The 14,693-nt window shown below is 42.1% G+C and overlaps 1 protein-coding gene and 1 pseudogene across 1 annotated transcript; both read left to right on the top strand.

The window, feature by feature from the left end:
- The first annotated feature begins 8,322 nt into the window (after positions 1-8,322).
- LOC145878526 (verrucotoxin subunit beta pseudogene) lies at positions 8,323-12,677 on the top strand (annotated as a pseudogene).
- Positions 11,800-14,373, top strand: LOC123742364 (uncharacterized). Its single transcript, XM_045716268.2, has 3 exons — positions 11,800-11,807; positions 12,110-12,482; positions 12,585-14,373. The coding sequence occupies exons 1-3, from the start codon at positions 11,800-11,802 to the stop codon at positions 14,004-14,006; spliced, it is 1,803 nt and encodes a 600-aa protein (XP_045572224.2). The 3' UTR covers positions 14,007-14,373.
- The last annotated feature ends 320 nt before the right edge of the window (positions 14,374-14,693 follow it).

Genomic DNA, 14,693 nt, shown 5'->3' with positions numbered 1-14,693 from the left:
CAGCAGCCAGGGGCAAATGGTAGGGAAGAGGAGGATTTAGGTGACCTAGACACAGGCCCAAAACAAGTTAAGCTACCTCAGTATCCCCTTGGCCATTCTGGATGGCAGAACTAAAGAGACCCAGCAGACAAGACACAGAGATAGATGGCAACAGAAGAGTAGATGAGGCACAAAACACAGACTGCAACACAACAATAGGATAATATGATGGAGTGACACCAGAAGAACATAGAGACCGTAACAAACAAGGACCTGAGACGGCAACAGACGAGACACAGAGAAAGTGACAGAGGGTGGAGAGAGAACAAAGCTGGGTTGAACACACAGTAGACTATCACTTTAAGCTGCTCTATAGATTCTAATTTGTTTTATTTATTTGCACAAATGAGATGAAATACAGATAGCGAGAAAGTAAAACATGGTTTACAAAGAATTGCAGGGGAGGTGAGAGAGCCTGTGAAATTCCTATTAAAACAATTGTGTACTTTTATACTTACAACCAGGACAGGATTAGAGAGGACAAAAGACGGCAACAGAAGAGGGCAGAACGAGTCACGAGAGACAGCAACAGACAACGCAGAGAAAGTGATGGCGATAGGCAGAGGGGTGAACACACAGTAGACTATCACTTAAAGCTGCTGTATGTATTCTAATTACTGCACTGTGTGTGTGTGTGGGGAGGGGGGGTGGGGTGTTTGGATACTGTGGGATTCTTTAATCAGTTTGGCTCATTGAACAAGTCAGTCTGTTTGAAGGTTTTTTGGCAATACACTGTAGATCAAAAATGTAATCATATCAAATTGTATTTGTCAGATGCGCTGAACACAACAGGTGCAATACAACCTTACCGTGCAATGCTTACTTACAAGCTTTTAACCAACAATGCAGAGTTTTAAAAAGTAAGACATTTGCTTAATAAACGAAAGGAAAAATATGGTTTTCCAGACTAGACCCACAGTAGCTACTGTAATTGAGTACTGGCAGTACTGGCTGTGGGAAGGTGCAAGTTAACTGAAACATGTAATCGCTCAATGTTGCTTCCAGAGAGACATCAGAGATTGTAACATACTCTGTTTCACGGAAACATGGCTCACTCGGGATATGTTGTCAGAGTCGGTACAGCCAGCCAGTTTCTTCATGCATCGCGCCGACAGAAACAAACATCTCTCTGGTTAGAAGGGCGGGGTGTATGCCTGATAATTAACGACTCATGGTGTAATCATAACAACATACAGGAACTCAAGTCCTTTTGTTCACCTGACCTAGAATTCCTTACAATCAAATGCCAACTGCATTATCTTCCAAGATAATTATTTTCGATTATAGTCACAGCCGTGTATCTCAAGGCCATCAGACTGTTAAAAACCTCTCTGGGCTAGGCGGGACGAATTCGTCCCACCTACGTAACAGCCACTTGCAGCCTGTGGCGCGATTTTCAAAACCTTAAAAATCCTATTACTTCAATTTCTCAAACATATGACTATTTTACAGCTATTTAAAGACAAGACTCTCGTTAATCTAACCACACTGTCCGATTTCAAAAAGGCTTTACAACGAAAGCAAAACATTAGATTATGTCAGCAGAGTACCAAGCCATAAATAATCAGACACCCATTTTTCAAGCCAGCATATAATGTCACCAAAACCCAGAAGACAGCTAAATGCAGCACTCACCTTTGATGATCTTCATCAGATGACAACCCTAGGACATCATGTTATACAATACATGCATGTTTTGTTCAATCAAGTTCATATTTATATCAAAAACCAGCTTTTTACATTAGCATGTGACGTTCAGAACTAGCATACCCCCCGCAAACTTCCGGGGAATTTACTAACAGTTTGCTAAATTACTCACGATAAACGTTCACAAAAAGCATAACAATTATTTTAAGAATTATAGATACATTACTCCTCTATGCACTCGATATGTCCGATTTTAAAATAGCTTTTCGGATGAAGCACATTTTGCAATATTCTAAGTACATAGCCCGGCATCACAGGGCTAGTTATTTAGACACCCACGCAGTTCAGCCTTCACCAAAATCACATTTCCTATAAGAAAAATGTTCTTACCTTTCTTGTTCTTCGTCAGAATGCAGTCCCAGGACTTCTTCTTCAATAACAAATGTAGGTTTGGTCCCAAATAATCCATCATTATATCCAAACAGCGACGTTTTGTTCGTGAGTTCTAGACACTATCAGAATGGTAATCCACGGTCACGAGCATAGCGCATGGCGTGACAAAAAATGTCTAAATATTCCATTACCGTACTTCGAAGCATGTCAACCGCTGTTTAAAACCAATTTTTATGCCATTTATCTCGTAGAAAAGCGATAATATTCCGACCGGGAATCTGCAATAAACTAAACAGCCGAATTAAAATACTCCACGGGGGCTAATCGCGCACGCGCCTCACTCCATTGTCACCTAATGGGACACTTGAATAAGATGATAATCTGTTTCAGCCTGAGGCTGCCTCGTCAACCTTCATGATTTTCCCGCGTCCTGAGAGCCTATTGGAGCCCTGGGAATTGTCACGTTACAGCTAAGATCCTTACTTTTCAATAAACAGATGCAAGACGCACGACTCCTTGTCAGACAGGCCACTTCCTGCATGAAACCTTGTCAGGTTTTTGCCTGCCATAGGAGTTATGTTATACTCACAGACACCATTCAAACAGTTTTAGAAACTTTAGGGTGTTTTCTATCCAAACCTGAACAATAATATGCATATTCTAGCTTCTGAGTTGGTGTAGGAGGCAGTTAAAAATGGGCACATATTTTTTCCAACATTCTCAATACTGCCCCCTAGCCCAAACAGGTTAACCTGTTTAGGATAGGGGGCAATATTTTCACGGCCGGATAAAAAACATACCCGTTTAAACTGGTTATTCCTCCTGCCCAGAAACTAGAATATGCATATAATATAATTGTTTGATTTGGATAGAAAACACCCTAAAGTTTCTAAAACTGTTTGAATGGTGTCTGTGTATAACAGAACTCATATGGCAGGCCAAAATCTGAGAAGATTCTATACAGGAAGTGCCCTCTCTGACCATTTCTTGGCCTTCTATAGCCTCTTTATCGAAAACAGAGGATCTCTGCTGTAATGTGACATTTTCTAAGGCTCCCATAAGGCGCCAGAACGGGGAATGATGACTCTGCAGTCCCTGGGCGAAAAACAGTAGGGGTTTTGGAAAGTGGTCGATGTGAGAACAATGAGACGGGTGCGCGCGTGCATGTGAAGAGACCATTTTCTTCTTTCAGTCTTTGAACGAAAACAACGTCTCCCGGTCGGAATATTATCGCTATTTTACGAGAAAAATCGCATAAAAATAGATTTTAAACAGCGTTTGACATGCTTCGAAGTACGGTAATGGAATATTTAGAAATGTTTTGTCACTATACGTGCTGGCGCTTCACCCTTCGGATAGTGTCTTGAACGCACAAACAAAACGCTGCTATTTGGATATAACTATGGATTATTTGGAACCAAAACAACATTGGGTGTAAAGTAGAAGTCCTGGGAGTGCATTCTGACGAAGAACAGCAAAGGTAATCCAATTTTTCTTATAGTAAATCTGAGTTTGGTGAGTGCCAAACTTGGTGGGTGTCAAAATAGCTATCCTGTGATGGCCGGGCTATCTACTCAGAATATTGCAAAATGTGCTTTCACCGAAAAGCTATTTTAAAATCGGACACCGCGATTGCATAAAGGAGTTCTGTATCTATAATTCTTAACCTCTATGGGCTAGGTGGGACGCTAGCGTGCCACCCGTGGTGCACTCCATCAACAGCAGGTGCATTTCAAGAGCGGCAAATTTGAATCCAAATAAATGTCAAAATTCAAATTTTTCAAACATACAACTATTTTACACCCTTTGAAAGATAAACATCTCCTTAATCTAACCACGTTTTACGATTTCAAAAAGGTTTTACGGCGAAAGCATAAATTTAGAGTATGTTAGGACAGTACATTTACAAGAGTTGTGTGTAATGTTTTGTCAAGTCAAAGACAGGGTCACCAAAACCATAAAACCAGCTAAAATGATGCACTAACCTTTTACAATCTCCATCAGATGACACTCCTAGGACATTATGTTAGACAATGCATGCATTTTTAGTTCTATCAAGTTCATATTTATATCCAAAAACAGCGTTTTACTATGGCATTGATGTTGAGGAAATCGTTTCCCTCCAATAACCGGCAGTCAAGTCAGCGTCACAAATTAAATAATTAAAATTAGAAAACATTGGTAAAATATTATATTGTCATTTAAAGAATTATAGATTTACATCTCTTGAACGCAATCAACTTGCCAGATTTAAAAATAACCTTACTGGGAAATCACACTTTGCAATAATCTGAGCACTGCGCCCAGAAAAATACGCGTTGCGATACAGACTAGACGTCATGTTGGGGAGATCTAAAATCGAAAATACTATGTAAATAATCCATTACCTTTGATTCTCTTCATCAGATGTCACTTCCAGGTATCACAGGTCCATAACGAATGTAGTTTTGTTCAAAAAAGCTCATCATTTATGTCCAAAAATCTCCGTCTTGTTAGCACATGATCTAAGCCAGCCGGACTTCTCGTCATGAACGAGGGGAAAAAATATATTCCGTTCGTTCAAACATGTCAAACGTTGTATAGCATAAATCATTAGGGCCTTTTTTAACCAGAACATGAATAATATTCAAGGTGGACGAATGCATACTCTTTTATAACGTATTGGAACGAGGGTACCCAACATGAACTCGCGCGCCAGGTGTCTAATGGGACATCATCGTTCCATGGCTCTTGTTCGGTCAGATCTCCCTCCAGAAGACTCAAAACACTTTGTAAAGGCTGGTGACATCTAGTGGAAGCAATAGGAAGTGCCAAAATATTCCTCAGCCCCTGTGTTTTTCAATGGGATAGGTTTAAAGTCAATACAACACATCAGGTATCCACTTACTGTCAGAAAATGTCTCAGGGTTTTGCCTGCCAAATGAGTTCTGTTATACTCACAGACACCATTCAAACAGTTTTAGAAACTTTAGAGTGTTTTCTATCCATATATAATAAGTATATGCATATTCTAGTTACTGGGTAGGATTAGTAACCAGATTAAATCGGGTACATTTTTTTTATCCAGACGTGCAAATGCTGCCCCCTAGCCCTAACAGGTTAAAATAATTATGTTTTTTGTGAACGTTTATCGTGGGTAATTTAGTTAATTCACCGGAAGTTTTGGGTGGGTATGCTAGTTCTGAACGTCACAAGCTAATGTAAAAAGCTGGTTTTTGATATAAATATGAACTTGATTGAACAAAACATGCATGTATTGTATAACATAATGTCCTAGGAGTGTCATCTGATGAAGATCAAAGGTTAGTGCTGCATTTAGCTGTGGTTTTGGTTTTTGTGACATTATATCCTCTTGTCGGTCGCCTAGGATAGGGGGCGCTACAGCGATTTTTGAAAAAAATTCATGCCCATTTTAAACGGCCTCCTACTCAAACTCAGAAGCTAGGATATGCATATATATAATACTTGTGGATAGGAAACACCCTAAAGTTTCTAAAACTGTTTGAATGGTGTCTGTGAGTATAACAGATCTCAAATGGCAGTCAAAACCCCGAGACAGATCGTAACAGGATGTGGAATTCTGAATTGCGGACTCAACTTCATCACTTTGCCTATAAATCACACCGTGAGCAATGGTTCATTGAGCACTTCCTATTGCTTCCACTAGATGTCCCCAGTCTTTACAAAGTGGTTTGAGTCTCCTACTGTGAAAACTGACAGAATGAGACGCTGTGGAAAGTGGTCACATGGAGAGGGCCATCACCATTATGACGCCAGCGCCCCTGGCTACCCTCCCCTTTCGAAACGTTTAGAAAGACAATGCAATCGTCCCCCTTGAATCTTATTGGAGCTCTGGTTGAAAAAGGCCCTAAAGATCTGTTATACAACGTTTGACATGTTTGAACGAACCTAAATAAAATTAAAAAAGCATTTTATTGAAAGAGGAGTCCCGCGGCCGACGGAAGTTTTGGAGCAGCCTTCAGAACGCGCTAACAAGAACAAGCTATTGGGACGTAAAGGATTAACTTTTTCGAACCAAAATACATTTGTTGTGGACCTGGGAATCCTGGAAGTGCTTTCTGATGAAGATAATCAAAGGTAAGGGATTATTGACAATAGTATACAAGAGTAGATTTGATATGCGATTGTTCCAAGATGGCGCTGACCTGTAACGGTAGCCTATTTTTCTGAGTATCGCATCCCCTTTTATCGCAAAGTGTGATTACCCAGTAAAGTTATTTTTAAATCTGGCATTACAGGTGCTTTCAAGAGATATTCATCTATAAATCTTAGAATGACAATATTACATTTAAAAAATGTTTTCGAATAGTAATTTAGTAAATTGTAGCGCTGTTTCACCGGATGTATTTGAGGGAAAATAGTTAGTCAACGTCACGCGCCGACGTAAAATGCTGTTTTTATATATAAATATGAACTTTATCGCACAAAAGAATTCATGTATTGTGTAACATGATGTCCTAGGAGTGTCATCTGATGAAGATTGTCAAAGGTTAGTGCTGCATTTAGCTGTTTTTTTGGTTATTTGTGATGCATGTGGTTGGTCGGAAAATGGCTATGTGGCTACTTTTACGATATACTCCTCTAACATAATGTAATGTTTTGCTTTTGCTGTAAAGCCTTTTTGAAATCGGACAACGTGGTTCGATTCAGGAGAGGGGTATCTATAAAACGATATAACAGTCCTATATTTGAAAAAAAAAATTCTTAAATGTTGTTATGCTAATGGTGATAGGATTTTTCGCTGGATGTCCCGAGCCCGACGAGGTTTTAAGCTAGCTTGAAAAATGGGTATCTAATTATTTCTGGCTGGGTACTCTCCTGACATAATCTAATGTTTTGCTTTCGTTGTAAAGACTTTTTGAAATCGGACAATGTGGTTAGATAAAGGAGAGTCTTGTCTTTAAAATGGTGTAAAATAGTCATATGTTTGAAAAATTGAAGTTTTGGGATTTTTGAGGAGTTTGTAATTCGCGTCACGCCCTATCATTGGATATTGGCTAGGCGTTCCGCTAGCGGCACATCTAGATGTAAGAGGTTAAACAGCCATCACTAACATAGAGGTTGCTGCCAACATACAGACTCAAATCTCTGGCCACTTTAATAAATTAACTTAAAGGTAAAGGTATCACTTGTCACTTTAAATAACGCCACTTTAATGTCTACATATCCTACATTACTCATCTCACATGTGTATATATACTGTTTCTACACCATCTACTGCATCTTGCCTATGCCACACAGCCATCACTCATCCAAATATTTATATGTACATATTGTTATTCATCCCTTTACGTGTGTTTATAAAGTAGTGATGTGAATTTGATAGATTACTTGTTAGATATTACTGCATTGTTGGAACTAAAAGCACAAGCACTTCGTTACACATGGTTAGCAGATGTTAATGAGAGTGTATGTGATTTGATCAAAATGAACCAAATTCAGCTGTTGAAATTCCTTATTTTTGCCAGGGGAGAATGCATACGGACCCCCCTGCTAGCTTTGGGCTAAGCCTCCAATGTCTTCAAATCCTAAACACCTCATGATGTTAGCGTGGCTTGTAGTTATATAAATTATGTCATCTTCTATTTAGACTATGACGTAAGGTTTTATTTCTCCATTGTTTACAAACAAGAACGTAAACCATGGTTTACAAATACATTTCAAACTATCCTGTGAATATTATGGACTGTCACTCCTTCTAGAGTGCTGTCTATGAATTTGAGAGGGTTTACCAGCCTCATCTAAAAGCTAAGTTGTATGCCAAAACAAGAGGTGTGGCTGCCATTTTGATGAAGAATGAATCCAGAGTGTAGAGAAACTTTTTTAGGTGTTTTCACAATTGTAATATGTCTCCTCTATTACTTAAGTCAACTGTTAAGGTGGATTGTTTAAGACTGTATTATGTCCACCAGAAAGACATCAACATACAGTGCGTCTTTGTTTTGTTTCTGCAGTTCGTTTTTTCCAAAGAAATAAGAGCACCAATCGTTAGGGCTCCAGAGTCCTCTTCCTCTTCAGAAAGAACAACAAGACTGGAGAACAAAGATGTGAGTGACTCAAATGTTTGTATAACATACTGTATCAGTGATATTTTACACACGCCTGGGAAATGAGCAAAAAAAAAACATGATTTTATGTCGACGGCCAAACTTTGTTGCAATTTTCTAATACTGTGGCTGCTGAAGTAACCCCAGTTCTGATATGTTTTCAGAACACTGAGTCATGTCCGACTCGGAGACCATCGAGCTAGCTGCTCTGGGCCGACCCTTCCAGCTGGGGATGCTGTATGACTGTCGTAGAGATGTCCTCATTCCAGGTACAGGAAACAATTCCTCTTTGGTTTGGAGGTAATCAGTGTGCATCATCTTAAATTCATTGACAGTGTTTCCACCACTGAGTTGGAGAGAGGGCACACTGTTCTAGCACAGGGAACACCATTGAGGGCTTTCACCATTTTAAAGTAGTTTCTATGGATTAAGCAATAATCAGCAGGAGGGGTCAGCCAATGAATTGCACTCCTCACCAGACATTCCATAACTGCAGATGTCAGTAAATCACCAATCTTGGCTTTATACCTGTTCAGACTATACACACTCCACACAGTAGGTGGTGATATGCACCTTTTCAGTTTATTTACAAACTGCTAATACACTCAGAAGTTGAAGACATTGGGGACAAGGGGAACATTCTAGATAGAGTTCTATCTCGAATCTTTCTGGTTCCAAATAGCAACCTTTATTTGGAACCCAGGTTCTATTTGACCTGAAAGAAGCTTCAGATAGAACCCATTTCCAGACTGGTTCAAATGGGCCTATAGAGCACTCTTTACTTCTGAGGGTGTAGGTTTTCTAACTATGGGTTGACACCTATAATACACTGCTCAAAAAAATAAAGGGAACACTTAAACAACACAATGTAACTCCAAGTCAATCACACTTCTGTGAAATCAAACTGTCCACTTAGGAAGCAACACTGATTGACAATAAATTTCACATGCTGTTGTGCAAATGGAATAGACAACAGGTGGAAATTATAGGCAATTGGCAAGACACCCCCAATAAAGGAGTGGTTCTGCAGGTGGGGACCACAGACCACTTCTCAGTTCCTATGCTTCCTGGTTGATGTTTTGGTCACTTTTGAATGCTGGCGGTGCTTTCACACTAGTGGTAGCATGAGACGGAGTCTACAACCCACACAAGTGGCTCAGGTAGTGCAGCTCATCCAGGATGGCACATCAATGCGAGCTGTGGCAAGAAGGTTTGCTGTGTCTGTCAGTGTAGTGTCCAGAGCATGGAGGCGCTACCAGGAGACAGGCCAGTACATCAGGAGACGTGGAGGAGGCCGTAGGAGGGCAACAACCCAGCAGCAGGACCGCTACCTCCGCCTTTGTGCAAGGAGGAGCAGGAGGAGCACTGCCAGAGCCCTGCAAAATGACCTCCAGCAGGCCACAAATGTGCATGTGTCTGCTCAAACGGTCAGAAACAGACTCCATGAGGGTGGTATGAGGGCCCGACGTCCACAGTTGGGGGTTGTGCTTACAGCCCAACACCGTGCAGGACGTTTGGCATTTGCCAGAGAACACCAAGATTGGCAAATTCGCCACTGGCGCCCTGTGCTCTTCACAGATGAAAGCAGGTTCACACTGAGCACGTGACAGACGTGACAGTCTGGAGACGCCGTGGAGAACGTTCTTCTGCCTGCAACATCCTGCAGCATGACCGGTTTGGCGGTGGGTCAGTCATGGTGTGGGGTGGCATTTCTTTGGGGGGCCGCACAGCCCTCCATGTGCTCGCCAGAGGTAGCCTGACTGCCATTAGGTACCGAGATGAGATCCTCAGACCCCTTGTGAGACCATATGCTGGTGCGGTTGGCCCTGGGTTCCTCCTAATGCAAGACAATGCTAGACCTCATGTGGCTGGAGTGTGTCAGCAGTTCCTGCAAGAGGAAGGCATTGATGCTATGGACTGGCCCGCCCGTTCCCCAGACCTGAATCCAATTGAGCACATCTGGGACATCATGTCTCGCTCCATCCACCAACGCCACGTTGCACCACAGACTGTCCAGGAGTTGGCGGATGCTTGAGTCCAGGTCTGGGAGGAGATCCCTCAGGAGACCATCCGCCACCTCATCAGGAGCATGCCCAGGCGTTGTAGGGAGGTCATACAGGCACGTGGAGGCCACACACACTACTGAGCCTCATTTTGACTTGTTTTAAGGACATTGCATCAAAGTTGGATCAGCCGGTAGTGTGGTTTTCCACTTTAATTTTGAGTGTGACTCCAAATCCAGACCTCCATGGGTTGATAAATTGGATTTCCATTGATTATTTTTGTGCGATTTTGTTGTCAGCACATTTAACTATGTAAAGAAAAAAGTATTTCATAAGATTATTTCATTCATTCAGATCTAGGATGTGTTATTTTAGTGTTCCCTTTATTTTTTTGAGCAGTATATTTACTTTGAGGTAAAAAATGTACCTTTTAATTAGTTATTTGAATTAAACCATGATAATATATAGAAATATTTACACATGTACACGTTGGAGTATAATTTTCACAATAACGTTCTTTGGTCATTCTCTTTAAACTGCAGGTATCACTCTCTGGGATTCTGAGATGCTGCAGAAACGCATCAATGTCCGTCCACAACCAAACACTGACTTCAAAATCATTGCTTCAGACTCAAGTGAAGCCAAGTCAGAAGCTTTGAATGTGTCTGCATCTCTTGAGGCCAGTTTCCTTGGTGGCTTAGTCAATGTGAAGGGTTCTGCTGAATTCCTACATGTCAAAAAGACCTCAAAGCATCAGTCTAGGGTTTCTCTGCAGTACCGTGCCACCACTCGCTTCGAGCAGTTGACCATGGACCACCTGGGGACAGGAAATGTGAAATACTCTGTCTTCCAAGAGGGCTCTGCAACCCATGTGGTGACTGGCCTGCTCTATGGAGCGCAGGCCTTCTTCGTTTTTGACCAAGAGGTTTCCTCAGGAGAAAACCACCAGGACATCCAGGGAACCCTGCAGGCCACAATAAAAAAGATCCCTCAAATGTCAATAGAAGGGCAGGGAAATTTGAAGATGAGTGAGGAAGAGAAGAAAAAGGCCAATAAATTCAACTGCACTTTCCATGGTGATTTTGCACTAGAAAACAACACTGTCACATTTGAAGATGCCATGAAGGTGTATGCTGGCCTGCCAAGTCGACTAGGGGAGAACTGAGAACATGCTGTGCCCATGACCGTCTGGCTCTATCCTCTCAAGAACCTGGACTCTGCAGCTACCCAGCTAGTCAGGCAGATCAGTGTTAGCCTGGTGCGTCGCGCACAGCGAATCATGGACGGACTGGACAATACTGATGTACAATGCCAGGACATGATGAAGGAAGACATGGCTATCAAGTTCCCTGAAATCAAAGCCAAGCTCAACAAGTTCAGGGACTTGTGCTTAGAGTACAAGCTGGTGTTCCAGAAAGGTTTCTGCAAGGTTCTTCCCAACATAAGAGGAGGAGGAATGGAGGAGGAAGAGCTGATAAAAATTATCAACAGCAAAGAACGTTCTCCATTCCAGAATGACCTTATGATCACGTACCTGGATGACAGAGAGAGAGAGATGAATGTTGTCAGCTCTTACCTTGACATAATGAAAGAGGTACAAGTTGTGTACTGAAGCAGTGAATTGGATGGATTAGTGCTTGATAAACCGAATGATTATGTAGTGTGTTTTGCATTATCGTATTTGAAGGTGAAAGAAGAGTATGTGGTAGTCTTGGAGAACTACTTGCTGGAAGAATCGAAAAGTGATTTTTCACTGATACCTTACTACTCCAAAGCAGCCGGGAAGACTGCAGTAGAAAAGTGGTTTCGCTCGGGGGAGGTAACGACCCTAACTAGGCAAACCATAAATCTGTTCCTAGGCTTCAAAGAGTCAAACAAAGGCATAGAAAATCTTGCATTCCGCACTGCGTCAATTCCAAACAAACGCCTCACTGCGTCCTCCATCCATGTCTATGAAAGAGGGACACTTTTGAGTCCACAGTTTGAGCTGCCATCAAAGCCAGGTGTTCCCACCATCAAGAGTCTGGAGCATGACTGTGTCCACTTGCAAGTCAAACCTCCCAACCTTGGTGTTACCTCTGTGGAGTCGTACCAGGTTGTGTACCAGGCTGAGCAGGCTGACTCTGAGTGGACAGAGGTGAAATCGGATGCTACAACTAACCAGGTCACCATCAGTCGTTTGGACCCCTACAAAAAGTATCGCTTTAGCTGCAAGGCAGTGTGTAGACCTGGTGTGAGCCTCTCCAGTGACTGGACAGAATACTTCAGGACCCGCCCATGTAGCCCCCCTGGACCACCCACAGAGAGGAGGATAGAGTCAGGAAGTATCAGAGTGAACTGCGACATTCCTACCATAGCGGGAGATGATGTTGAAGTCATTGGTTATGTGGTTGAATACAGAAAGAGTGTAAAGGCTATAGACAATCAGATGTAGCACGCCATCAAAAGCACCACTAGAGAGAGTAGACTGGAAGGACTTGAGGCTGACACTGCATACAGCATCAGAGTCTCTGCTAACTGTGGCAAAGCAGGGAATAGTCTACCCAGTCCTGAGACTGTGCTGACTACCCTTAGAGTCTCTGATCCCCAACCGAAGACGAGCAAATCAACAGCAGCAAAAAGTGAGGAATTCCTCAAAAAATCCCAGAAGGTGGAAACCAGCAACCCCTCAATCCACTGGCTGAATCTGGAAAAGAAGTTGGTTGTAAAGGAAAGTTTTGACCAGTACACATTTGGGAGGAAAGTTGAGCAAGGGAATAACAAGGTGATATTGCTTCCGGGGGCCACAGGTGCAGGAAAAACATCCCTGATCAATGCCATGATAAACTACATTCTTGGGGTAAAGTGGGAAGACTGTTACCGCTTTAAGCTCATCCATGAAGTGACCAACAAGTCACAGGCTGAGAGCCAGACTGTGGTTGTGACATCATACGAGCTCTACAACCAGCCAGGCTTTCAGATTCCTTATTCTCTGACTATCATTGACACATCAGGGTTCGGAGACACCAGAGGAATGGCTCAAGATAAATTGCTCACCCAGATGTTGAAGGATTTCTTGCGTAATCCTTTAGGGATTGATCACATTGATGCAGTCTGCTTTGTAGTGCAGGCAACACTTGTTCGTCTCAGTCCTTCCCAGAGATACATCTTTGATTCCATCCTGTCCATCTTTGGAAAGGATGTTGCTGAAAACATCCTGATGCTTGTGACATTTGTTGATGGGAAGCACATACCGGTGCTAGAAGCCATCAAAGCTGCAAATCTGCCCTGTAAGAAAAACAAGAAGGGGCTACCAACCCATTTCAAATTCAACAGTTCAATTATGTTCATAAAGGAGACGGAGAGCAGCTCTGAAGAGGATGATACTGATGATGATCATAAGGCCCAGTGTCCAGAGCAATGGAGGTCAACTTTCAAGGAGATGAAGAAATTTTTCCAAGCACTGGAAAGCATTGAGAGTAAAGATCTGACCCTGACAAAGAAAGTGCTGGAAGAACGTGAGCTTCTGGAGAAGACCATGACACGCCTGACCCCTCAGATCACAGCAGGTCTGTCAAAGCTAAGTGAGATCAAAAGCTTCAAACAGTGTCTGGAGAACGAGGATGAGAACATGAAACAGAACCACCATTTTGAGACTGAGGTAAATGTGCTGTCGGTGAAGAGAAGCAAATTATCCCAAGACTTTGCAACAAACTGCAAGATATGCAATTTCACATGTCACACCTGCTGTTTCTTCCCAAATGAGGATGAAATCAAAAGTTGTGCCGTGATGGATGATGATGGCAACTGTACCGTATGTCCAGGAAAATGCTCTTCCACTGACCACGACAAGGGAAAAAGTCTTGTTGACGTATGAAACAAAGACTGAGAAAAGGACTATTCAAGAACTGAAGGACAACTCCATGAAGGCGTGTGGCAAGTCTATGGAAACCAAGGAGATGCTGGATAAGCTTGAGGATGAGTTTCATATGATTGAGGAATTTGATCAAGCAGTCTTCTGACTGTCTCAAGAGACTTAATGATGTTGCCCTGAAGCCAAGCTCTCTCTCCACTATGGAGTACATTGAGATACTCATTCGCACAGAGGAGGACGAACGCAAGCCAGGCTTTGAGGATCGGATCGTAGAGTTGAAGAAAATGAAGGGAGAGCCTGAGATTCTGGATAAGATTGCAAAAGAAGAAGATTTACTCCCAAATGAGCGAAAATTCATGAAGGATAAAAAGGATAGACGGCAGGAGGTTCCAACATAAGTCAGGGATGTTGTCCTGCTAACATTATCTGGAAACAAAATTGGGTCTCCATTTGAACATTAAGCTTCCCGATATTGTAGGAACATTTGCGTTTGTTGGGAAGATCCAACTGAGATGTGGGGTTAATTGGATTTGTAAATAAAACTCTTAGTCTTGTGTAAAGCCGTATGTTAATTTGTCCACCTCAAAGTAACTGAACAAAAATTAGGGCCTAATTTAGATCTAGATTAAATCAGAACTGCATAGCAAATCATTGGTTTTGTTTAGGCAATGTCAGAGGTGCAGGGCCGGC

This window comes from Salmo salar, chromosome 04 (genome assembly GCF_965601325.2).
Source record: "Salmo salar chromosome 04, fSalSal1, whole genome shotgun sequence".
Taxonomy (NCBI): Eukaryota; Metazoa; Chordata; class Actinopteri; order Salmoniformes; family Salmonidae; genus Salmo; species Salmo salar.
Note: the sequence above shows the minus strand (reverse complement) of the source record. Positions and strands in the feature narration are given on the sequence as shown.